A 25533-nucleotide genomic window follows, 5' to 3' on the forward strand; every position below is an offset into this window, starting at 1 on the left:
AAACAAATAAATTAATATTGTATTAGGTGAAATAGTGAGTTATTATTGTGGTTTTCTTGTTATTTTCTCTAAAAATTATGTGTTGATTTTACTTTTTTATTTTTTTATTTTATGTGATGCGCTAATTGTTTTTACTTAATATGTGTAATAAACAATTTATGATTTTTTATTAGTTTTTATTATGTGTAGAATTGTAATACCCCAATTATTTGAAGATAAATAAGTCATGCCACGTGTCGTAATTTCCGATAAGTTAAGTTAAGAAGAATTTAATTTAATTTTATCGGGAGTTTAGAATAATGTTTAGAAAGCGGATTAGTGGGATTTAAGGAATTTAATATTGAAAATTTGGATGTGGAGGCATTTTGGGGCTAAATCGTAAATTGTGAAAAGTTTAGGGGCTAAAGTGCAAATTAGCCAATTAAGCCTTGAAAATAGGAATTTGAGGATTTTAACGGAAATAATATATTTTGAGATAGTATTATTTATTGGATATGAATAATACGTATATGATTTAATAGAAAGATTAATTGAACAAGTTTTGGATTAAATTGAAACATTTAAAAAGTTTCAAGGATCAAAGTGTACTTTAGCCGGATTGTATATATCTTCCAACTCCTTCTCTATGAAGGTATCAGATCATCATTATCATTTCTTTTCTTTCTCTCGCTCGCCGTTTCAATTACGTTCCGTCGTCCGATCGCCGTTTCTCGTCCGTTTCTGACGTTTCTTAACTCGAATTGATCGTATCCCAGTGACGTATCACGGTAAGCTTGACGTTTTATCGTTTGGACGGATATATTTTGAGTTATATCGATTCAAAGTTTTAGGCCACGAAACGATTTTATCGTTTTATCGATTATAGGATCGTTTTTGGATGTTTAGATGTTAGAATACGCGTTTTGGTTGAGTTTGGAGCGTTTTTACGTATATAGCATGTCGGAAACCCCGGAAATCGATTCCGGAGGATCGTGTACGATAGTACACGATCGTGTACTTGTGGTACACGAACGTGTACCATCCATGGTACACGAACGTGTACCAAGGTACACGAACGTGTACCAATATATGGTACACGACCGTGTACCAAGGTACACGAACGTGTACCATCAAGGTACACGAACGTGTACCTCCCTGCACGATCGTGCAAACCCCCTCGACCCTCGCATCCCCGATTTTTCATACTCCTATTGAGTTAGTTTAACACTCGTCGCCGTATGCGCATGCCGAGAATTGAATGAAAAGTGATGTTCGATCCGTGAGCGAGTACGTGTGTGTTTATATCTCGAGTCTAGAATGTCTATCGAGTTAGACTCTCACTCGAGTTATGTTTGTCTGTTTCTTAGGTCCGGCAAGGCAACCAGCTACCGGACAAGGAGCTTGACGGAGGTCGCGTAATAAAGTTTTTGGGGAAAAAGCAAGCAGTGAGTTTATATGTGTTTACTTTTGATGTATTGAAAATGCATTGCTTTTAAACGTAAAATGATTTATATGAATTGCATAACACCATTTGTTATCGAAAATGCTTTGTATGAAATACATGCATCATTATCTTGAAACCAGTATAGATCCGATGAAACATGCTTTCCTATTGGGCGGCAATAGGAACTACGTGATCACTAGTTAAGTTCAAGCTGTATACTCCTTCGGTTGTGTTTGAAAATGTTTTGTTTGTTTGAATATGAAATTCATATCGATCGATCGTTGGACTTTAAGATGGGCAGTCACCTTGGTTGAACTATCCCGGGACTGTACCAAATGGTATTGGTTGATCTGGTTGAACTATCCCGCAACCTACCAACAGGATTAAGATATATCGTTTTGTTCGAAAGAAAGAATTTGGTTTTGATAATTCGATGAATCAAGGATTAGGGTTTCAATCGGAAGTTATATTTGGATGCATATAAATGAATGACTTATTGCATTGTTTTGTTTTATAGAATACTCAATTGTAAACTTATGAACTCACTCAGTTTCGACTGACCCCGTTGTTATAACCATTTTTCAGGTATATAGTCTTTTGACGTGACAGGCTTCTATTCTTGCTTCAGAAGTCTGCTTAGAAGTATGTATAGAAGAAGTAGGTATCAGTAGTGCTGCAGTAGACCAGTCCTAGATATGTTTATAGTTTTGTCAAACGGTCTAATGTATATTTATACTCTGATGTTTGTAAACTTGAATGGTGTTACTGCGCTTTAAACCATTTGTTTTTGATGTGCGAAACAAGGCAATGCTTGATGTGGCATCGCATTGTAAGACCCTAGTTTCTATTGATGGTTTTCAGAAAATGTACATAGATGTTTAATATCTTTCGTTAAAAAGCTTTTCTGAAAACGCTTGTTTGTTTTTACCGCAAAAAGTTTGTAATGGTTTTAGGCTTGCTACGGGTTTCGGAGCTACCACTCCCATTCCCTAGCGCCGGTCGCGGCTCGAGTTTCGAGGATGGAAATCGGGTCGTGACAACGTTGGTATCAGAGCAATGGTTTAGTTTCCTAGGCCATTGCCTTATGTTTTGTTTGTTATGTGATCCTAGGATTGACAATGCCTTTAGGTTAAGATAGGAACTACTGCAGCTATAGGATTCGAATTATGTCATTGAATTGTCTTCGTTTGTTTTCGCGCTTTCAACTCTTATCTATAGGATGTGAGTTTGTTGTACGTGTGATCGATAGTATACGGATGCCTTTGTTTGCATATATGATTAGTTTTGCGCTTAGAAGTAAGAATATGTTTATCGTATGATTGCTGATCGGGGCGTTGTTTGCTTTGGTCAGGATGGCTGGCCAGAGACAAACTAGATCGCGTAGCGCTATGGCACGAGCAATAGCTGGAGAGGCTCAAGATGAGTCTTCTGTCCAGGGTGGACAGCAGGAACCGGCGGGAGCAGCTGGAGGAGGCAGAGGACAAGCTGCCAATGTGCAAGAACCAGTGCAGGCACCAGGAATGCCTCAACCAGTGAATTTTGGAGGATTTAATATGGAACAGTTTTTAACTGGAATTGCGACTATGGCAACAACTCACGTGGAGAACCAGACTATGCAACGGGAGCAATTGCTGCAACAACAGCAACATCTAATCGGGAATGTGGATAGAGATATTACTTTGGCTTACATGCGTCTTAAGCCAACTGCATTCAACGGTACTGGAGATGCGTTGGATTTTCTGGACGAAGTGGAGCGTAACGCTAGACGTCTCCAAGCTAATGAAAGGCATTCTATTATGATGATAGAAATGTCGTTGAAAGGACCAGCAAAGGATTGGGTTCAACGTGTTATTCAACCGACTATGGATCAGATGACATGGGCTGAGTTTGTTAATCGCTTTAGAGAGTCCTATCTACCGTACTCAGTAACTGAGCTGCATCGGGATCGATTACTGAATTTGGAAAAGGGAGATAGGTCGGTGCAGGAGTATGTTACGGATTTTACAAGATTGAGTCGTTTTGCACCAGACCTAAATATGGATCCAGTTAGAGTGAATACGAGGTTCGTAAAGGGATTAGGACCTGAGTTCGTGAGCTTGATGTCGAGTGTGACTAGGGATTTGGTTCAGCTGATTGATAATGCTCAACAAATCGAGTCTACCCTGATTAGATACGGGAGACTTCCAGATCCCTCTGATCGAGTGCCGACTAGAAATGAGAATGTGCATGTGGTGCAGAGTGCTCCAGTACAGTCTCATGATGGAAACTTCCCTAGACCTCAGCGTAATCGAGAACGTAAAAGAGCTAGATATGATTCACAAGCTAATACGTTTGGAGAAGGATATAGTGCAAGGACAACAAGTAATGCAGGAGTGGAACCTCCTATTTGTCAGACCTGTAACAAGAGGCATTACGGAGTGTGCCATCTTGTCTCAGGAGCGTGCTTTAATTGTGGTCAGTATGGTCACTTTGCTAGACATTGTCCGAGGCAGATACCTCAAGGCTCAATGACCACTGTGGTGCAACCTTCCTACAACCAACAGAGGACTGCGTATCAGGCAGCATCTGGATATGGTCAGACAGGAAGTACTTTTACCGGTCAGAGAGGCCGTGGCTATGGAAATCGTGGAGGAAGGAATGGTGGAGGTCGTGGTGCTGGTCAGACTGCACAGGCTGGTGGGGGTCAAGCCAGAGTTTTTGCTTTGAATCCGCAAGAGGCACAAGAGTTTGACGATAATGCTCAAGGTATCTTTTATAACTCTTATGGATGTGTTAGTTTGTTTTGATAAGTATGTGGTTAAGATTTAAATTCGAGGACGAATTTATTATAAGGTGGGGTGAATGTAATACCCCAATTATTTGAAGATAAATAAGTCATGCCACGTGTCGTAATTTCCGATAAGTTAAGTTAAGAAGAATTTAATTTAATTTTATCGGGAGTTTAGAATAATGTTTAGAAAGCGGATTAGTGGGATTTAAGGAATTTAATATTGAAAATTTGGATGTGGAGGCATTTTGGGGCTAAATCGTAAATTGTGAAAAGTTTAGGGGCTAAAGTGCAAATTAGCCAATTAAGCCTTGAAAATAGGAATTTGAGGATTTTAACGGAAATAATATATTTTGAGATAGTATTATTTATTGGATATGAATAATACGTATATGATTTAATAGAAAGATTAATTGAACAAGTTTTGGATTAAATTGAAACATTTAAAAAGTTTCAAGGATCAAAGTGTACTTTAGCCGGATTGTATATATCTTCCAACTCCTTCTCTATGAAGGTATCAGATCATCATTATCATTTCATTTCTTTCTCTCGCTCGCCGTTTCAATTACGTTCCGTCGTCCGATCGCCGTTTCTCGTCCGTTTCTGACGTTTCTTAACTCGAATTGATCGTATCCCAGTGACGTATCACGGTAAGCTTGACGTTTTATCGTTTGGACGGATATATTTTGAGTTATATCGATTCAAAGTTTTAGGCCACGAAACGATTTTATCGTTTTATCGATTATAGGATCGTTTTTGGATGTTTAGATGTTAGAATACGCGTTTTGGTTGAGTTTGGAGCGTTTTTACGTATATAGCATGTCGGAAACCCCGGAAATCGATTCCGGAGGATCGTGTACTTGTGGTACACGAACGTGTACCATCCATGGTACACGAACGTGTACCAAGGTACACGAACGTGTACCAATATATGGTACACGACCGTGTACCAAGGTACACGAACGTGTACCATCAAGGTACACGAACGTGTACCTCCCTGCACGATCGTGCAAACCCCCTCGACCCTCGCATCCCCGATTTTTCATACTCCTATTGAGTTAGTTTAACACTCGTCGCCGTATGCGCATGCCGAGAATTGAATGAAAAGTGATGTTCGATCCGTGAGCGAGTACGTGTGTGTTTATATCTCGAGTCTAGAATGTCTATCGAGTTAGACTCTCACTCGAGTTATGTTTGTCTGTTTCTTAGGTCCGGCAAGGCAACCAGCTACCGGACAAGGAGCTTGACGGAGGTCGCGTAATAAAGTTTTTGGGGAAAAAGCAAGCAGTGAGTTTATATGTGTTTACTTTTGATGTATTGAAAATGCATTGCTTTTAAACATAAAATGATTTATATGAATTGCATAACACCATTTGTTATCGAAAATGCTTTGTATGAAATACATGCATCATTATCTTGAAACCAGTATAGATCCGATGAAACATGCTTTCCTATTGGGCGGCAATAGGAACTACGTGATCACTAGTTAAGTTCAAGCTGTATACTCCTTCGGTTGTGTTTGAAAATGTTTTGTTTGTTTGAATATGAAATTCATATCGATCGATCGTTGGACTTTAAGATGGGCAGTCACCTTGGTTGAACTATCCCGGGACTGTACCAAATGGTATTGGTTGATCTGGTTGAACTATCCCGCAACCTACCAACAGGATTAAGATATATCGTTTTGTTCGAAAGAAAGAATTTGGTTTTGATAATTCGATGAATCAAGGATTAGGGTTTCAATCGGAAGTTATATTTGGATGCATATAAATGAATGACTTATTGCATTGTTTTGTTTTATAGAATACTCAATTGTAAACTTATGAACTCACTCAGTTTCGACTGACCCCGTTGTTATAACCATTTTTCAGGTATATAGTCTTTTGACGTGACAGGCTTCTATTCTTGCTTCAGAAGTCTGCTTAGAAGTATGTATAGAAGAAGTAGGTATCAGTAGTGCTGCAGTAGACCAGTCCTAGATATGTTTATAGTTTTGTCAAACGGTCTAATGTATATTTATACTCTGATGTTTGTAAACTTGAATGGTGTTACTGCGCTTTAAACCATTTGTTTTTGATGTGCGAAACAGGGCAATGCTTGATGTGGCATCGCATTGTAAGACCCTAGTTTCTATTGATGGTTTTCAGAAAATGTACATAGATGTTTAATATCTTTCGTTAAAAAGCTTTTCTGAAAACGCTTGTTTGTTTTTACCGCAAAAAGTTTGTAATGGTTTTAGGCTTGCTACGGGTTTCGGAGCTACCACTCCCATTCCCTAGCGCCGGTCGCGGCTCGAGTTTCGAGGATGGAAATCGGGTCGTGACAAGAATTAAGATTTTTTATTATAAATTTAATGAATATAAATTGTAATTTAATTTTTAATACTTTAATAATGCATGGACTCAATTGGCAAAAGATTATAGTGCAAGGACCCAAATTTTGATTTCATAAATTTTAAATAGGCCAAGCCCATCTAGAGGCCCTTGTACTTTATACTTTTTTTTTCGTAAGTCCTTATATTTTATTTTTGTATTATCTGTTCCCTCTACTTACCTATTTTTTATTTTCAAATCCTTTTTGAATAATTTTCAATCCTTTTGAGTGACTGGATGAAAAAAAGATTGTAAGTAGAGGGACTGGAGGAAAAAAAAAATTGTAAGTGCATGGACTGGAAAAAACTCAAAAAGAATCTAAAATTAAAAATAAGTAAGTAGAAAGACCGTATAATACAAAAATAAAGTGTAAGAACCTACGGAAAAAGTATAAAGTATGGGGACCTATAAACGGATTAAGCCTTTTAAATATAACCAGTATCAAAGACAAGCGTGTGTATCTCACTCTCTAACGGTATGAGACAAATGAACTTCAAATTGATGTTTCTTGTCCTAATGTATGAGATAGACATAAACTTTTTGGTAGTGTATGACATATTTTTAACATGTTTGAGTGCATAGATCCAAATTTAAAAAAAATGATAGTGCATGATCCTAAATATATGTTTAGCCTTTAATCTTAAAATAGCTTATTCAATGTTGAGGAATCATTGTCTATTTGTATATATCACTCTTCATTGAATGAAGTTTAACTTTTGACAAAAACATTATTACTACATTAAATAAAAGTGGATGTGATTTTTCTTTTTTACAAGTTAATCAACAAAAACTAACTAAAACGGTTAATAATCAACCATGAACCCTCAACTTCGTTCTTCATATCAGTAAATATAATAACCCTAGATATGAAACGATAATTGGATCGTGCCACGAGTCCTAAATTATTAAATTTAGGCTAAATAGGATGGAAAAGAGGACCCGAGTAGGTCACATTTGAAATTTAATAAGAAAATTTCAATAATAATAATATTCCATAAGAGAAATGGAATTGGAATTAAAAGATAGATAAGAGAAATTGGCTAAAAGTACAGTTTAGTCAAAATTTGGAAAATAAGTTTTTAATTCCCGAAAATAGAAATTTAATAGATTAAGATAGTAATTAGTGTTTATAAGAATAATATTGATAAAATGATTGTCGATAATTATTAAAATGAAATGTGGACGAAAAAGTGAGAAAAAGTGCAAGTGAGCTCAAAATTGAAAATTTAGGGTTTTTGGCCAAAAGTGCCAAAACAAGTCATGGGGAGATGGAATTATTAGATATGAGATCAATATTATTTATTTGGAAATAAGTAATATGGAATTTATCGGATCTAAAAGAATGAGTGTTCGACGGACTAAATTGCACAAAAGAAAAATTAGAAATTAAGGCATAAAGAGGTGACAAACTTAAAGACCAAATAGGGACTTATGCCATAAATATAAAAACAAGAAAAATGAGTTATAAATCAGCAAAACCCCATTTCTCTAGCTGAAATGAAGATCATCCCGTAGCTCCATCTTCCAAAAACATTTCAAACTTCAAATCATCACAACTCTTTCTTTTCTTGACGGAATTGAGTGATTCTCGCGGACACGAAACGAGGAAAGAATCCTCTAATGGATTGTGGCTTCAATTTGAGGTAAGGATGAGTGATTTTGGTTAGGGTTTCAACTGAATTATTTCGGTTTTGGTGATTGAATGTGTGTTTTGTGTGATTGATGATTCTAAGGTAGTCTTGAGTTTATATGGAGCAATATGGATGGTGAATTCATGCTTAGACCTTTGGTTTTGATTATCAAGTAAGGTAAGGATCCATTTCTGAAAGTACTTAAGTTTTGATTGATAAATTTGATAGAAATTTGGCTAATGCATTTGGCAATGGCATGAAGTAAATAATATGTGATGTTTGATGATTATAGTCATAAGATTATGTTGTATTGAATGAAATATTAGTTTTGGAATGAATGAAGGGTTCAGGCAAGGACCTAAACCATTGATACATGAGTATTGATGTGTTCTAGGTCTTGAAATGATGATGAATTGGATGAATTAGAATAGAATTGAGTGAAGCTTGAATGTATGAAAGTTAGATAAAAATTGCAGAAATCTGTCTTACAAAACAAGCATTGTTGTGAGGGTTATATCTCAGGATATATAGCTCCGAATTAAGTTATGTTTGTTGTTACGGAACCAGGTTTAAATTTTAGCTAATTCAGACTCTAAGTTGTCCAAACAGACCAGAACATTACGACGCGCGTAACAATTCTGAATTATGGACAGCTCAAGTTGTTAACTTAAGGGCCAGTTTTCGAGACCTTCGGGTGCTAGATTTAGTCCGAGACCCAAACGAAAGTCGAAGATGACATTTTGAACTTTAAGAATGTCGGTTTCATTTAGAGGTCGGACTACTTTATGGTTAGCAAACATAGTCGACTACCGGGTCGATAACGCGACAAGTTATGAACTTGTTTATTCTCGAGTGTAAGTATCTATTGAGTTAGAATCTCACTCGAGATCTATACGATATTTCCTAGGTTCGACAAGGCAACCAAATAGCGGACAAGGAATTCAATGAGCTTACGCTATAAATAACAAGAATTTTGGATAAGCAAGCAGGAAGTATATTTTACTTACTCGCATTATCCTATTAAATGTTATTTAATATGCTATATGAATAATACTTAAATGCATCACACACACACACACACACACACACACACACACACACACACACACACATATATATATATATATATATATATATATATATATATATATGAATGGTTTGTATACGGATTAGATTGGGTGTTTTGTATTGGATTGAATTATTATTTTTATATATTCAATATGTGGAGATTTAATATGTTTGAAATGAGTTATTTAACTATTTTGGAATATGTCTGAAAGGTGCTTAACTAAGCTAAATGTTATTTATAATGAAAGAGGTGTTGATTTGAATCGATATAAATATTTGATTGTTGCAAAGCTTTTGTGCTTTTGATGTATTGATTCATTTTTGATAAATGTGATATGCTTTTGACTATTAGATAGTCATTTGACTTGGTTAATATGAATGTGTTTATTGTTGAAATTGATTTGAGATTTGATTTTGTGGCCAAATGGTGATTTGTTTGTGCTTAAATGGTTTGAGATTTATGTTGGTGATATGCCACTCTGTAATGATGTATGTGAGAGGTGCTGAGTTGTGATATGCACCTGTGATTATGTGTTGAGATAGAGATATGCACATGAGAGAATATTTTGTCAGGTGTCAATGCGCATGACACTGGGCTAAGTCATGAACGATGGTCGGTAAAGGGAGAAGGGTCGAGCCTGTTAATGAAGTGGAAGGGTTAGCCGTCAGGTGGCCTAGAAAGAGGTTGGCTAGGCTGTAAGCCAGTGTTGTGTTCGTGGGTACAGACCTAGGTGTTGGACCTTTGTCCTTTCAAACTCCTTTTGTTTTGACTTTGACAATCAACTATGAGTGATCTAATCATGTTTATTAGTGTATAGGAACTCATAGGAACAATCGGAAGTCAATTCGGAGCTCTCTAGCAAAAATCGTGTTTTTGAGACACAGGAATATCAAAAACCCTCAAAAGCAATCAAATGTGAACCATAGAACTCAATGTTTTTATTGCATGCAATATGGTCACATTAATGTTCATTGCTATGTGAGAAAAGTTCAATTAAGGCTAATCCCTTTGAACTATTCAAGCATTAACTTTCAAGGACCCAAAGTTGTTTGGGTACCTAAGTGATTTGCTTTGTAGGTACAATTGATGTCCACTAAACCAATCTCAAATCATAAGGTGGATGATCAATGGAAGTTTTTGGAAAATGGCAACATAGGTAAAATTTGTATCAATCTATATGCCATGTTTTCCAAAATTGTTGTTTTGAGGGGGAGAATCAATTTTTCAAAACTTAATTCTCCAAAAAGTTTTGATATGCTTTAAAACTTTTTTTAATGATTGGACTTGCCTTGGTACAATTCAATTGATGAATTATTACCTATTTTTGATCATTTAAATCAAATTAGTTCAATCAATTGAGTTTTAGGCTTGATATGCATGTCAAATTAGTGTCTTGCGCCTCAATTGAATGAGAGACTAAAAATTGTTTTCAAAATCTCCTTCAATTAGCTCCTTTGTCCGTGTTCTAAACATGCTTTGATTCTTTTTGTGCTTGACAAAGGGGGAGAAGTTTCCATGCTCTCAAATTGCTAAGTTTTTTTTTTCAAAATTTCTTGCTTATGCATTATAAATTGCTTATATCTTTTGTGCATAAAGTGAGGGGGAGCCAAAATCAATTTGACTCTTACTTAACTTAGTCATTTTAGCATGTTGATTGTCAAACTCAAAAAGGGGGAGATTGTTGGACCTTTGTCCTTTCAAACTCCTTTTGTTTTGACTTTGACAATCAACTATGAGTGATCTAATCATGTTTATTAGTGTTTAGGAACTCATCGGAACAATCGGAAGTCAATTCGGAGCTCTCTAGCAAAAATCGTGTTTTTGAGTAGAAAGCTGTCCAGTAGCATATCTCGCCCGTGATGGATTTCCATCTCGGGGGCGATATATATCACGGGGGCGACGCAAATATCACGGGGGCGATATTCGAGCTGACAAAACCCTAGTCGACCGTTGGAACGAATCACGGGCGCGACGAACACATCTCGGGCGCGATAAATGAGACCGTTGAAGATCCAACGGATACATTTTTGAAGACCCAATGAAGCATTGACACGTGGCTCTAGCCGTTGAAGGTTTTTGTCTCATTCAAATATCTCGCCCGTGATCCATGCATCACGGGGGCGATATGTGTGCAGAGATCATTTTTTTGTTTTGTTTGTTAGTGCTTTGTTTGGGGATTGCTTTGGGTATAAATATAAACCCATTTGCAATGTTTCAAGGTTAATGATTTACACACCTTGAAACAACAAACACACATTTTCAAATCACTTAGTTTTGTTGTAGTTTTGGAGTTATCTTGGAAACTCCTAATCATTGTGAGTTAGAGTTTAGCTTTGGAAAAACTCAACCCTTGTAGGTTCTTGATTATCCTTGAAAAATCAATTGTGAGTTTGAGATTATCTCTAAGAAATCTCTTTGTAAAGTTGGTGCTTATCTATAAAGCACAATCCCATTTAGTGGATTCTAAAATCTCAATCTTAGATTGAGTAGTGGAGTAGGATCGTGAGTTGATCCGAACCACTCTAAATCTCTTGTGTCTTTAAATTCTCTTTTCCGCTTTAAAGAATTTAAATTTCCGATTCACAAATCAAAAACCGGTTTGCCTTATAACCCAAAGGGTCTTTCACTAGGGTTAGGTGAAATATTATAGAGATGGATATCACAATTGTTTGTATGATGTTCATGCTATTATGAGTTTTATGGATGTTGAGGCGATTGCAAATCGCTTATAAGTGATTGTTGGTAGTCATGTCGCAGCTAAAACCTTTTTTCGTGTGTATGTGATATAAAATAAAAATGAGTATGATTTAAGGATTAGATATTTATACAACCCTGTAATGGGTTAGTATATGTATACGAGATGATTGTGTTTGCGTAAAATGTTTTCAAAGGCGCGATGCTATTTTGATAATAGAGTGAGTAACATATATCTCACTCAACTTAAAGCTGAACCCCCCATAGTGTTTGCTTTCAGGCACCTAGACTCTGGACTTGGATGGAAGTTCGCCTTTTGACCGGAAGTCTGTTTGCAATGAATAGTCCTGACTCCCGTAGCTGCTGTATAATGTTTGTCCAATATCGTGGCCTAGTACGACCATATGTTTTATGATGATTGTAGTTGCTGTCTTTATGTATATGTTGTTTGGCTACGATGTATGTATTTTGTCCACGGAGGTAGATTCCCGTGAGGTGATCTTAACACTAGTAGTTTTTATGTTGGGCTAGTATGTACAGAGTATGAAAGTGATATGCCCGAAAAAAGTTGCATGTTTACTAGTGTGTAAAAGTATGTTTGTTAAATTCTTTCGCGTATAAGGTCAGTATGTGATTGTTAGTTGAACAATTTGCGAAAACGTTTTAGTGAATTTTAGGCTTGCTACGGGTTTCAGAACTAACATTCCCATTCCCTAGCGCCGGTCTCGACTCGAGATTTCGGGTCATGACAGTAAACCTCTCCTACTTCAAAAAGCTCAAGTAAACCCCTGGTACATTGTGGGGGCACTCATTCACGGTCCTTATGGACGAAAATACCCCAAAACCTGATATTTTTTAAAAAAATATTGGCGTACCACGTCACCTGACACGTCACCAAAATTTCAAAAAAAAAATATATATTAAAACACCAAAAACACCCTAAAAAAATTTAACCAACCTAATAAAACCAAAAACCACCCATCCAACCATAAACTACCCCTCGACCAAAACCACATGGTCAACCACCACCAACTGCCGTCAGTCATCTTCTCCAACGCATTCTGTTCTTTCAATAACAGATTTAGAACAAATACATGTCCGTTCTTCAAAAACAGACTAGTGTTCATCTATTATTGAAGAATAGATAATATGTTCTTTAAGAACAGACCAGGAAAAATCCCATCTAGGTTTTTTTTGAGAAGACAAATATTCGTCTTCTCAGAAGAAAATCTAAACGGGCTTCTCTAGAGAAGTCTTCTCAAACAAATTGAGAAGACCATCTGGTCTTCTCAGTATGTCTGAGAAGTCAAGCACCAGTTTGGTCGTCTTCTCACCTGAGAAGACGATCAGAGGTGGCGCGTGGTTTGAGTAATGAGAAAACGATTAGAGTTGGCGCATGGTTTGGGTTGGCTGGTAGTTTGGGTTTGCATGGGTGATTTTTGGTTTGATTGAGTTTTTTTTAACAGAGATAAAGATTACAACATTACAACTACAAACAAAGCTACAAACAAACTATATATATACTACTATTTACAAATATAATTTAAACGCCAGACACGCCATCCACACTGTTTACGTTGAATGCATCGCCGTTACGAGTTCGTCATCATGTGGGAAACGATGCCGCAGCCGCTGCTTCCGACACCTCTGACGTTGTGAGCCTTCTCCAAATTTTCCTCCCTCTTATCCACATGAGGGATTGAACCCAAGACCCTTAGGTCTTATGCCTCTCTCCCTAGCCAATTGAGCTAGGAGGTCATTGGCTTGATTGAGTTAGGTTGGTTAAATTCTTTTAAGGGTGTTTTAATTTTTTTTTTTTTAGTTTTAATGACGTGTCAGTTAATGTGGTACCACCAATAGTTTTTTAAAATAATGGCGTTAGGGGTATTTCTATCCATAAGGCCGTGAATGAGCCCCGCCATGCCGCCACAAAGTACATGGGAATTACTGGAACTTTTTGAAGTAGAGGGAGTTTTTTGATAGGAAGGCTGAAATTGAGAGTTCATAGTCGATTATTAGACAGCTAAAAGTAATCATAGAACAACTTAATTATTAAATAGAATTTTGAAAACAAGTGAAATTAAAATTTAGAAACTATACGGTGAACTGTAATTTTCTTTTAAATGTTAGTAAAAGAAATCAGATATTTTAATTTAAAAGTTCACTTAATATAAGAGGGAGATAGAGTATCCCAAACCCAATCCCAGTAAAAATTAACAGTAGCATCTGTGTACGTGGTCATGTATGATCCACCTAAAGCAGTGGGCTCGTGTAAAGCATGTGCAGTCACAATTTACCCAACGTTCAACCTTCGTAAAGCTGCGTGCCCTTTGTTATTCGGATAAGGTAAAAATAAAATAATCTCAATAACACTCCCGCCAATTAATTTCCCGCCCCAAACATAATATAAACCTAATATATTTATTAACTTTCTCATTTAGCCCTCAAACTTTCCTTCTTTTTACATAAAAACCAACCAAACCCATCAATAAATTCCCGCCACGTCTCCAAAACCTAATTTAAATTCCATAACTACCCTTTTCTCCGCTCCATTTTTCAATTTCAAAAGACTTCAGTCTTCCGCAAGCTTCTCAAAACTTGTTAAAAGACCAAAACACCCTCACTTCCGCGCTCTATTTAGTTCAGTCTCGCGCAAGTTTCCCAAAACTAAATTAAAAATTCAAATTTCCCCCGCTCTTTTTAAAAATTTCAAATTCCCCTCTTTAATTTCTCATCTCTATATAAACACACCCAAACACAACCTTATCTCTAACAAAAGATAACAATACAATAGTTTCAACCCTAATCCCCAAATTACCCTTCACCGGAGAAATTCCAAAATGCCTGCAATCCCTGAAGAGCCGCTTCTAGCACCAAATCCCGACAGATTCTGTATGTTTCCGATTCAGTATCCGCAGATCTGGGAGATGTACAAGAAAGCCGAAGCCTCCTTCTGGACGGCGGAGGAAGTCGATCTCTCTCAAGACCAACGTCACTGGGATAACCTGACCTCCGACGAGAAGCACTTCATCTCCCACGTCCTCGCCTTCTTCGCCGCCTCCGACGGCATCGTTCTCGAAAACCTCGCCGGACGGTTCATGAAAGAAGTGCAAGTTTCAGAGGCGCGTGCTTTCTACGGATTCCAAATCGCAATTGAGAATATCCACTCTGAAATGTACTCGCTTTTGCTTGAGACTTATATTAAAGACTCCGCTGAAAAAAACCGTTTGTTTCACGCGATGGAGACCATCCCGTGTGTCGCGAAAAAAGCCGACTGGGCTTTGAAATGGATCGACGGTTCAGATTCATTCGCCGAGAGAATCATCGGTTTCGCCTGTGTAGAAGGGATATTCTTCTCCGGAAGTTTCTGCGCGATATTTTGGTTAAAGAAACGCGGGTTAATGCCGGGTTTGACTTTCTCAAACGAGTTAATCTCGCGAGATGAGGGTCTGCACTGCGATTTCGCGTGTTTGATATACAGTCTGTTGAGGCACAAGTTAAGCGAGGAGCGCGTGAAGAGTATAGTGAGAGACGCAGTGGACATAGAGAGGGAGTTTGTATGTGACGCGCTGCCTTGCGCGTTGGTAGGGATGAACGGGGCGTTGATGAGTCAGTACATTGAATTTGTTGCTGATAGATTGTTGGTTGCGCTCGGGTACGGGAAGGTGTACGGTGTTTCGAATCCGTTTGATTGGATGGAGCTGATTAGTTTACAAGGGAAAACTAATTTTTTTGAGAAGAGGGTGGGAGAGTATCAGAAAGCTTCTGTTATGTCTAACATTAACGGTAACGGTGGAACCCATGTGTTTAAAATGGATGAAGATTTTTAGTTATTTATTTCTGTTGCCTTGTACTATTATTAAATTCAAGAAAAAAAAAGTATTAGTATTCGAATTTCTTTTCCTTTTATGTTATTACTTGGGAGAAATGAAATGCAAAAAACATTATATAATTTTAATTGTTTTCTTGCACTCAATTAAATATTCAATTTTTTTTGCAACAGTTAATTAAATGAGGAGATGAATTTAATATGGGTCCTGTGAATTTTGGTATGTGAATTAAAATAGAGAAAAATAGGTGAAATTTGGGTATAAAATTTGTGGACGAAGAGACATGTTATTGGGTTATGTGCAGTTGTGTTTGTCCTCTTCCGCCACTGCTAATTTTGAAATATAAAGGGAGAGTTGAGGTGAAATTCACAGATTTGTTTAAATTTGAGAATGGCTGATAATGGTTCAAAGCTGCAAAGCTCTGGAATGTTATCGGTTGAACAGTTGGTGTATCTTTTTGATCGGTTTTCTCAACTCACTTCTCAACCTGGTAATGTTACTAAATTACTATCTGACATTGCATTTTCTTGTTTATTGTTGTGTGGTTTGTTATCATTTTAATTTTTGTGGTTTTTATTTAGATGTGAAGAAAAGGATTGCTGATGCAGTGAATGATAAACAGGTGCTTACTGAATTTGCTGCATTTGGGTTTCATCTGCTGCTTGATTTTTTGCATTTTGTCTTCATTTATTTTCTCCTAATTATGGGGGTTAAAATGTTAAAATTGAGGGTTAGAAAATTGGAAATATGCATTTTCTTTTGATTTTATTGCTGTTCAATAAGTTTCACAATTCTGTGTATTTTTCTGTTGCTTTGCTCCATGTTTCTTAAAATGTTATTACTGTGTAATGATTGTAGGAAGCTGTTGCTGTTACCACTTCAATCCAGGAAGGCATATTTTTGGAGATGGGTGTTGGTGAGTTGGTGTGTTTCTCTTTTGGTGTTGAATTGGTTTAATGGTGCCGAATGTTTCTGTTTTCTTTCTATTTTGGCTTTTGAATCCTATGCAAAACTACTGTGGCACTCATTGAACTTTAAAGCTATGAAATTAGTCTGGAGAAGCACTCTTTCTGCTTTCCAGTTTGCTGCTTATTCTGGTGTTCTATAATCACCTAGAGTGACCTAATATGTTTCTCTTTGGGGTTAGATCGATTCAGTGCCATGTTAGGCTAATTTATTATTTTCTTTCCCTTCTGGTAATACTGCGATGGTAAGTGTTAGTTGTAGATCTCTTTTGTTGACAATTTTCTTGTCATATATTGGTGATCCATAATGCTATACTGGTTTGGCGTGTCACATGTGTACAATCTCTTTCAATTGTTGTGGAAGAAGTGGTTTGTTGCAATTCTGTAACATGGATTTTAAGTTGTAATTAGAAATTGCTGAGGAGAATTAATATGAAGAAGAACAAGAGAGAAATAGAAGAGATAGGGATAGGGAGGCAGTCGGAAACAAAGACAGCTGAGAGAAGTTGTATCGGTTTTATTATTCTTCAATCAATTACCATTTTGTGGTTTTTTTTTTTGGAAACAACCATTTGTGTTTTTTTATTGAATACAGTTGTAGCTATTTTAGACACAAACTATCACAATCTGGTACACTTAGCTAATTTTCCCTGAAAAATCAATGAGCCAAACTAATGTCATCTTTGCTTGATTATAAATCCTCATCTGTCAGTTCCCTGACCATCAGGATTATCATTTTTTCTAGCTGATATCACAAGATTTGCATGAAGTTTAAAGAAGGTTAAGAAATGCATTTTAGAATTTAGATTTTAAGCAGCCTTAGTTTTTGGATCGTTTAAGAGTTTTGCTTTTTGTGTTTGTATGTAATTGCTGGCGTGCAATTTAAAATGTAGACACTTCTATTTCATTTTTATGCTAGATTTTGTATATATTTCATATATGCAAACCTTTATGTAAATGGTGGTCAAGTTCATATGAATATATGGTCAGTTTTCTGTGGTTTATAATTAAAAAAGCTGATTTGATGTGAATTCCAATGTTCATTGGACAAGATTACATTTGTAGTAGGTAAAGCTGCTTCTTTATTTATTCTCCTGATAATTATCTTTTCAGTGCTGAATTATTGCTTCAATCATGCCTATTTTGTTGACATGATTTTGCAAATCTAAAATTAATAGAACAGGAATCAGAATTTGTAGAGCTGAGAAACGGTAATGTCACTTTCACTTATTTTCTGTCTCTTTTTCGCTATCAGCTAGAAGTCTTGATGTGGTTTTGCTATTGATGAATTTCCTGTTTTCTTTTTACTTCTCTATCTTAATCCTGGTTTATCAACTTGTAGCCATTCTTTCTATTTGCTAAATTCTGCATTCCAAGTTAAGATTTTGAGATTTTAACATTTAAGTTGTCATTTTAGGTGGCTATAGCTCACTTCTGATATAGTATAATAAAGGCCGCTTTCTGACTATTGCAGATCCAAGTTTTGGTATTTCATGCCTGGGAAAAGTGAATGTGGTTTATGAGAATGATCAGGATTTAATGATTCGGTTTTATAAATTTGTTACAGAGTAAGTTCCCTTTCCTCACTATAATTTTTATATGTTACGCCAAGTTTAACTGGTCTTCTCTAGAATTTCACTTCTACATTTGAAGTATCTCATGCAGACAAACTTGTATTTCTTTTTGGTCTTTGATGTTGAGAATTGCACTCTCTATCTCTGGTGTAAAATTCATCGTTATTTTGTTATATGTGCTTTTGACTAACTAAAAAGCATGGCGTTGTCTGCTGCTTTTGGTTATGTTTGCTGTCTCATGAGCTTCTGTATTTCGACCTGAGTGTCAAGTACTGTCTTCTCATTAACTGTGGAAGGCTATATGTTTTAGTTTGATGCTCTTCTCCAACATTTGTCTTAAAATTTCATGTTCATCCGAGTCTTATCATTGACCTTTGTTTTTTTACTAACATACACACTTAAATAATTGTCTGAATATTATCATTTGGTAGTCTTAAGGTTTAGTTTCTTTCTTTCGTTTTTTTTCTTTTCACAAAGAAGTTTTAGTCTATACAGGGAAGTAAAAGTCTCATCTGAATTGAAAACATCGTTGTTATTGTCAGTTCTAGCATTTATGCATATTACTGTCTAATTCTATGATGTCAATTGTCTAAATATATGTCTAATGACAGTGAAGAAATTGCCTGTGATGAAGCTGAACTCGGGCCGGATGAGTTTTCTGAGAAAATGCAAGTTCAGCACAAATTTCATGAACAGGTATTTTAAGTCACATTTTGGCGTGAGTTCCGAAAGATTTTGCTAAGGTTGCTCAGTGTTTACCTTTACTTTTATTTTCTTATCTAGCAATTGGAGATGCTGAATCATATGCGGAAATTTCACCTGGATGACCAATCTGCGATTCTTGAAAAGGTACATCCCTGTCTATTATCTTTCTTTGTATCCTATGATTCATATAAATAAAAATATTAATCACGAAAAGCTGAAATAGAAAACAATGAAACAACAGTTCTTTTACAACAGTAAAGTTTCAGAAATATAGAAAAGTTGTGAGAAACGGAAACAAATATCAAAACATAAGACTTGAGAAGTCTCTGTGCAAGAAAGCTTGTATCTGTAATGACAGCAATGCTTTATGTTCATTCCTTGCTTGCTTGGAACAAGATGTTGTGATCGATAAACAACCTACTGGGTGACATGTAGGGGTGTACAAAATTTACATAACCCACCCAAACCAACCATGTGAAACCAACCCAAACCACTATATTTATTTTAATCATAAACCATTGGGTTATTGAAATTTTATAACCCAACTAAAAAAGTTTCTTGGTTTATTTGGGTTTGTTTGGGTTATATATTATTTAAAGTGCATATACATTTGTTGATTGATTTACCAAGTTTTTTCAAAGTTTTCAAAAAAAAATTATTTTTTAATATTTTTTTCTGGAAATAAATATTTTTGGAACAATATTTTTTTTAAAAAAAATTCTGGAAAATTTTAAAAAAAAAATAATTTTTTTTTTAAATTTTATCAAAATATATTTTTTCTGGAAATTTTTTTTTTAAAATTTTTTCCTGAATTTTTTTTTTCTGGAAATAAATATTTTTTTTAAAAAAAAATTTTGGAAAATTTTTTTATATATTTTTTCTGGAAAAAAAATTTTAAATTTTTTTCTGAAAATTTTGTTTTTTCTGGAATTTTTTTTTTATTATTATTTAAAAAAAAAATCAGATTGAAATTTGGGTTTTAAATTTTTCATCTAAAGTGATAAAAAGCAAAAAAAAGTAAGTTAAATAACCCATATAACCCATGTTGGTTTTGAATAACTAAACTAACATAACCCAAATTATTTGGGTTATAACCCAAGATAATATTAGCAATTCAGTTTGGCTGGTTATAAGCTCATAACCCAACCAAACTGAATTTGAACACCCCTAGTGACATGTCTGTGAAAAGGCGGTTTTCTCACCCTGAACTGGTTGTGTTGACTTTCAGTTACACCGGCAGCTGCAAGATGCCGACTTTGTAGGTGAGGCATCAGTTTTGTCATCAGAAGAGATTCAAGATGTTGTTAGAAGAAGAACATCGCCTCTATTTATGCCCAGCTAGGTCATACCTCATTTTGACAGTTCATTTATATTCCGCGTTGCTGCCTTTCGTATGTTCTATTAAATATTATCCATTGTTTGTTATTGCAAATGATTTTCTTAATTATGGGCAATGTAGCATGGAAGCAGAAACACAATGTCTGAATGAGAAAAATCCGAAATTAAATATGGCAAAATGATATTATAATCAGAATAGGTTATATATAGAATATTGGAGTTTCACGAGTGTTGCATTAAATGGAATTAAAATGTTAGAACTTGAAATTTAAGACTCAAAGAAGTTTAATGCAATATAAAATTTAGGGCTTAATGCATTATTTGACCCCTTTACTTATAACTTTCACATATGACTTTCATCTTGTCATTTAAGTATTTAACCAATCCAACATCTCCTCTTCTAAATTTTACCTATATTAAATAGTGTGAGCTATTTAAGTTTTAACATGTTGAATATTTACTTATGATACTAAACCTACTTATGATATCTATTAAACCTACTTATGATCGACATATATTTACTATATATTAAATCTACTTATGATACACAAAAACCATATATCACGTGCAATACAAACTTCAAAATATGCATGTATATGCAATGAACTATCTAATGGTCCGTTTGAACCGTCTATCATATATAAATGTCGACTCAATGTATTCTTTATATCTTGAAAAAAAAATTGCAGGAGGGTGATTTGCGACTCAATAAGCAAATCGATAAAAAAATACTAAACATATACTTCAATATTCTAAGTAATGAAAATACAACAAAGCAATTTTGCATACAACATAAGCAAATAACTAACAACGTCACAATCCAATGATTAATTCAAGTAAAGCATATTTACATAACTTCCAATCAAAATCACGTATATGGATATTTAATTGTGTATGCAGTTCACATATTTACTCAAATCTCCATATAGACAAGTAAAATTATGTTATTGGCCTGAATCGTTTTATGAGTAACCAATAACTTAATTATCACATTGTTGGTTACAAGTGCCAGTTTAGATAATCAATGACCGTTCTCAATTCTCACTGAATATTCAAATATAAACATAATTAGATTTCTTAAACAAAACACAACTCATAACATCATTTCATCCATAATTTATAGGCATATTTATATTACAAATCAACACACTTGAAATTACCAACAATGTAGCACTATCTATTTACTTATTTAATTCACCGATCGTTAAACTTGTGAAGGCTTTGGTTTATCCAAAGTGTCAATCTCTAACTCTTTATTGTTCATTCAAGTTCTACCGATACAGTTCAACTGACAATCTTTTCATTCAATCATGTCTCGTTATCTTACTTGTCACTATAGTCACTCATAATCAATTTAAACTACTTGCATTCCAGTGCATTTGAGGGAACAAATATGATATTCTATATTAATAAATGTTCATTAGAAAAAAGTTGACATTAAAATTCTAAAAGGTACAATTTATTAATAGAAAATTTATTTTGATAATTATAGAAATGAATTGCTATAAAACATTAAATATCTATGTTGCATTTTTCACATTTTTGAATTTTATGAGTTTTCATATTGAAATCCCACATAATATCACTTAATATGCATATGCATATAAATGATAAATATTAATTTATACTTCTTTCCATCCGATTGTAAAAGTTACATATTCTATTTTGGGATGTTTCATTTTAAAAGTTCCATTTAGAAGATTTTTACATGAAACTTCTCCTTTTACCCTTCTTCAAATCACCTTAAAAGAAATAATATGAAAATTTTCACTATCATTAATAAGGGCACAATAAGAAAAAACATGAAAAGACAAAAATAATAAATATTTTTTTAATCTAAAAGTAAATGAGCCTTCTAAAATGTAATGGAAGGAGTACTAAATAAAAATAATAAAACATAGCTATATCAAAATTGATAATACATCATAACAATGTTACAGCCGCCGATTCCGATTCAGAATTAGCGGTCTCCGGTTCTTTTTTTAAGTGGAGCTGGTTCAAAAAATGGCCGACTATAACAGGCTAGTTTCGATTTCAGTTACATTTCTGCCACTTCGGTTAACATGAAATTGAAGTTAAAAATTTGTACTTTTGAAAATTAAAGTAGATAGATTTTAAAAATTTGAAAAAATCAAGTTATATTAAGTTCAATTTATTTAAGAACAAAGGGTCAACGCGCCCCCTAAACTTGTGTCACGGGGTCATCTACCCAATTTATCCTTTTTTAAAGCAAATAACCCTAAAACTCTTTATTTTCGTGTCAAGTAACTCCATAATTGTATTTTTAAAACACGTAAAATACAAATTGGAGATGAGGGATGCAAAAAAATAATTAGATACTTTCCTAATTATTGCGATATAATTATCCTAAATCTGTTTTTTAAAATAAAAATATAAATTATGAGGTTATTTGATCTAAAAATGAAGAGTTTGGGGGTTAGTTGTTCAAAAAAGTTTAAATTGGACTAGATCATCCCGTATCACAAGTTCAGGGGGCGCGTTGACCCTTTGTTCATTTATTTAATTTTAATGTAAAGAAAAATAATTTAAAATGAAATAAAGAGAGAGAATTAGTAGTTAGTAGATGACAAGTGATAAATGATGGGATGATTGATGGTAAGGCAGAGAGAGGGAGAGGGAGATTAGTGTATATGAAATACTTCCACCTTTTTTTTTTAAATGAACAAAGGGTCAATGCACCCCCTGAACTTGTGACACGGGGTCATTTAGCCCAATTTATACTTTTTTGAGCAACTAATCCCAAAACTCTTTATTTATGGGTCAAATAACCTCATAATTTATATTTTTATTTCAAAAAACAGATTTAGGATAATTATATCGCAACAATTAGGGAAGTATCTAATTACTTTTTTGCATCCCTCACCTTCGATTTGTATTTTACGCGTTTTAAAAATACAATTATGGGTTACTTGACCCGAAAATGAAGAGTTTTGGGGTTAGTTGCTTAAAAAAATATAAATTGGGTTAGATGATCCCGTGACACAAGTTTAGGGGGCGCGTTGACCCTTTGTTCTTTTTTAAATTGTCCATTTAACAAAATATCTTTGTTTCTAATTATTTATCCATTTAAAATTTTAATGTGACTTTAACTATTATCTTTCAAATTTATCTCTCTTTAATAAATGACTTTATAAATCAAATTACAATGCTTTTATTAAACAATAGGGTTATATTTATATTTATTCATATAAGTTAAGATAAAACACTCTCTATCTTAATATGTATAATTTTAGCTAATCACTACTAGAAATTTTTCATTTAGCGACAGATTTTTCCGTCGCTAAATGGCATAAATCCGTCGCTAAATGACTTTAGCGACGGATTAGCGACGGATTTAGTCCGTCGCTATATTCCTGGTTGCTAAATCATTTAGCTACGGAAAGAAAAAATTAGCGACGGATTTTAAAAATTTAGCGACAGATTTAGCGACGTCGCTATTTTTTTTTTTTTAAAATAAAAAAAATTAATTTTTTTAATTAAAGCTAAAAATGAAATATTATTTAATCTATAGCCCACGGTCACCCCACCCACCCGCGATAGGTAACCTAACATCATCCTCCAACAATTTTCGCAAACTTCCCAGTAGGTCACCCATCCATCAATTACTCTCACTCAAACCTCTTTAACCTTCTAGTTCCCCCGCGTGTGACTCCATCTTATCCAGCACAAATTCTTGATACATATCTATGTATATTATATTTAAATATAACTAAAAGGAACGAATATTTACTCCCGCAACTAACAACCACATTATAAAATTATTATTTTTTCATACTAATTATTTTTTAAATAAATAATTAATAAATTATTTTTCTAATAATTATTTTAAATAAAAATAACAAATTATTACTTTTACACTTTACTACCGCATTCTGATATAATAAATTTTCTAATAAATAGTAATTTTTTTAATAAATAATTATTTTTTCATAAATATTTATTTTTTTAATAAATAATTATTTTTTATACATAATTAATTTTTTAATAAATAAATAATTTTTAAATAAATAATTTTTTTAATAGAATTAATACTTTTAGCGACGGATTGTGGAATCCGTCGCTAAAAGTAAGCATTTAGCGACGGATTCTGAAAACCGTCGCTGAATGTAACACTTATAGCGACGGATTTTGAAATCCGTCGCTAAATGTAACACTTTTAGCGACGGATTTTGAAATCTGTCGTTAAAAGTGAAAAAATAAAATCGGCGGGTTTTAGCGACGAAATTTCCGTCGCTAAAGTTGGCGGGATGAATCCCGCCAATTTTTTTGAGGATGTAGCGACGGATTTTAGCGACGGATTTTAAATCCGTCGCTAAAATCTGTCACTAATCGACATTTTTCTAATAGTGTAAATAGAGAAAAAAAAAACGGAAAGAGTATTGATTAGTGTAAGAAAAAGAAAGGAACATGTAGCAGATGATCGATTGACATAAATAGAAAAATTAAAAAAAGGGGGGGGGGGGGGGAGGGAAATTGGGCAGGATAGATTTTTGAATTTTAGATTCAAAATTTCTGTTTTAAAATTGGAATCCTCAGTTCTGTTTGGGGAAAAAAATTTAGAACTGGTATGTGGCTTAGGGCCGGTTCTGGTTCGAAATAGAGTTAATTAGAGAAAATACGTTCATTAGTCAAAATAATTAGACAAATACGTTGCTAAGTTTCATTTTAGAGATTTACATTTTTTTTGATTTTTATTCTTTCTAAATTTGATGAATACGATCTTAGCAATAATCGGCCTGTTAACCCTAACATAAAATCTCAATGCTCCATTTTCTTCTCCTTATTTAGATCCGATGAAGAGAAAAACCAGTGCCGTGCCGCCATACATCGCTGACAGAGCAGAAATCGTCGTAAACCCGCCTCCGAAGGCAGCCCTCCGCCATCATTGAAACAGCCAAGCGGCAAGCACAGAAGCAGCCACCTTGAATGTCGCCTTCTCCCTCTTAAACAAATGTCTGATCTCCCTGAGCGTGGATTGAGTCTGCTGATAAGGTAAACCCACGAGTTCATGGTATTCGACTCAGTAATATTAACATTATTTTCAGAATCGTTATCCATGTGCGGTAACACCATAGAGATTGATCATTATCTCGAGCCCGATTTGGTTTCCAATTGGGGTTGTTCTGTTCTTTGATGTGGCTGGA

At 34.7% G+C, this 25533-nt stretch overlaps 2 protein-coding genes across 2 annotated transcripts; both read left to right on the plus strand.

The window, feature by feature from the left end:
* Window positions 1-14635: 14635 nt before the first annotated feature.
* LOC126682141 (ribonucleoside-diphosphate reductase small chain) lies at window positions 14636-15850 on the plus strand. The gene has a single exon (XM_050377721.1). The coding sequence runs from the start codon at window positions 14797-14799 to the stop codon at window positions 15784-15786; it is 990 nt and encodes a 329-aa protein (XP_050233678.1). The 5' UTR covers window positions 14636-14796; the 3' UTR covers window positions 15787-15850.
* Window positions 15851-15942: 92 nt separating this feature from the next.
* On the plus strand, window positions 15943-20474 carry LOC126682143 (uncharacterized). The gene is made up of 7 exons (XM_050377722.2): window positions 15943-16276; window positions 16368-16408; window positions 16645-16702; window positions 18226-18319; window positions 18937-19021; window positions 19109-19174; window positions 20259-20474. Exons 1-7 carry the CDS (start codon window positions 16177-16179, stop codon window positions 20370-20372), a joined length of 558 nt encoding a protein of 185 aa, XP_050233679.1. The 5' UTR covers window positions 15943-16176; the 3' UTR covers window positions 20373-20474.
* The last annotated feature ends 5059 nt before the right edge of the window (window positions 20475-25533 follow it).

This window comes from Mercurialis annua, linkage group LG5, assembly GCF_937616625.2.
Source record: "Mercurialis annua linkage group LG5, ddMerAnnu1.2, whole genome shotgun sequence".
Classification (NCBI taxonomy): domain Eukaryota; kingdom Viridiplantae; phylum Streptophyta; class Magnoliopsida; order Malpighiales; family Euphorbiaceae; genus Mercurialis; species Mercurialis annua.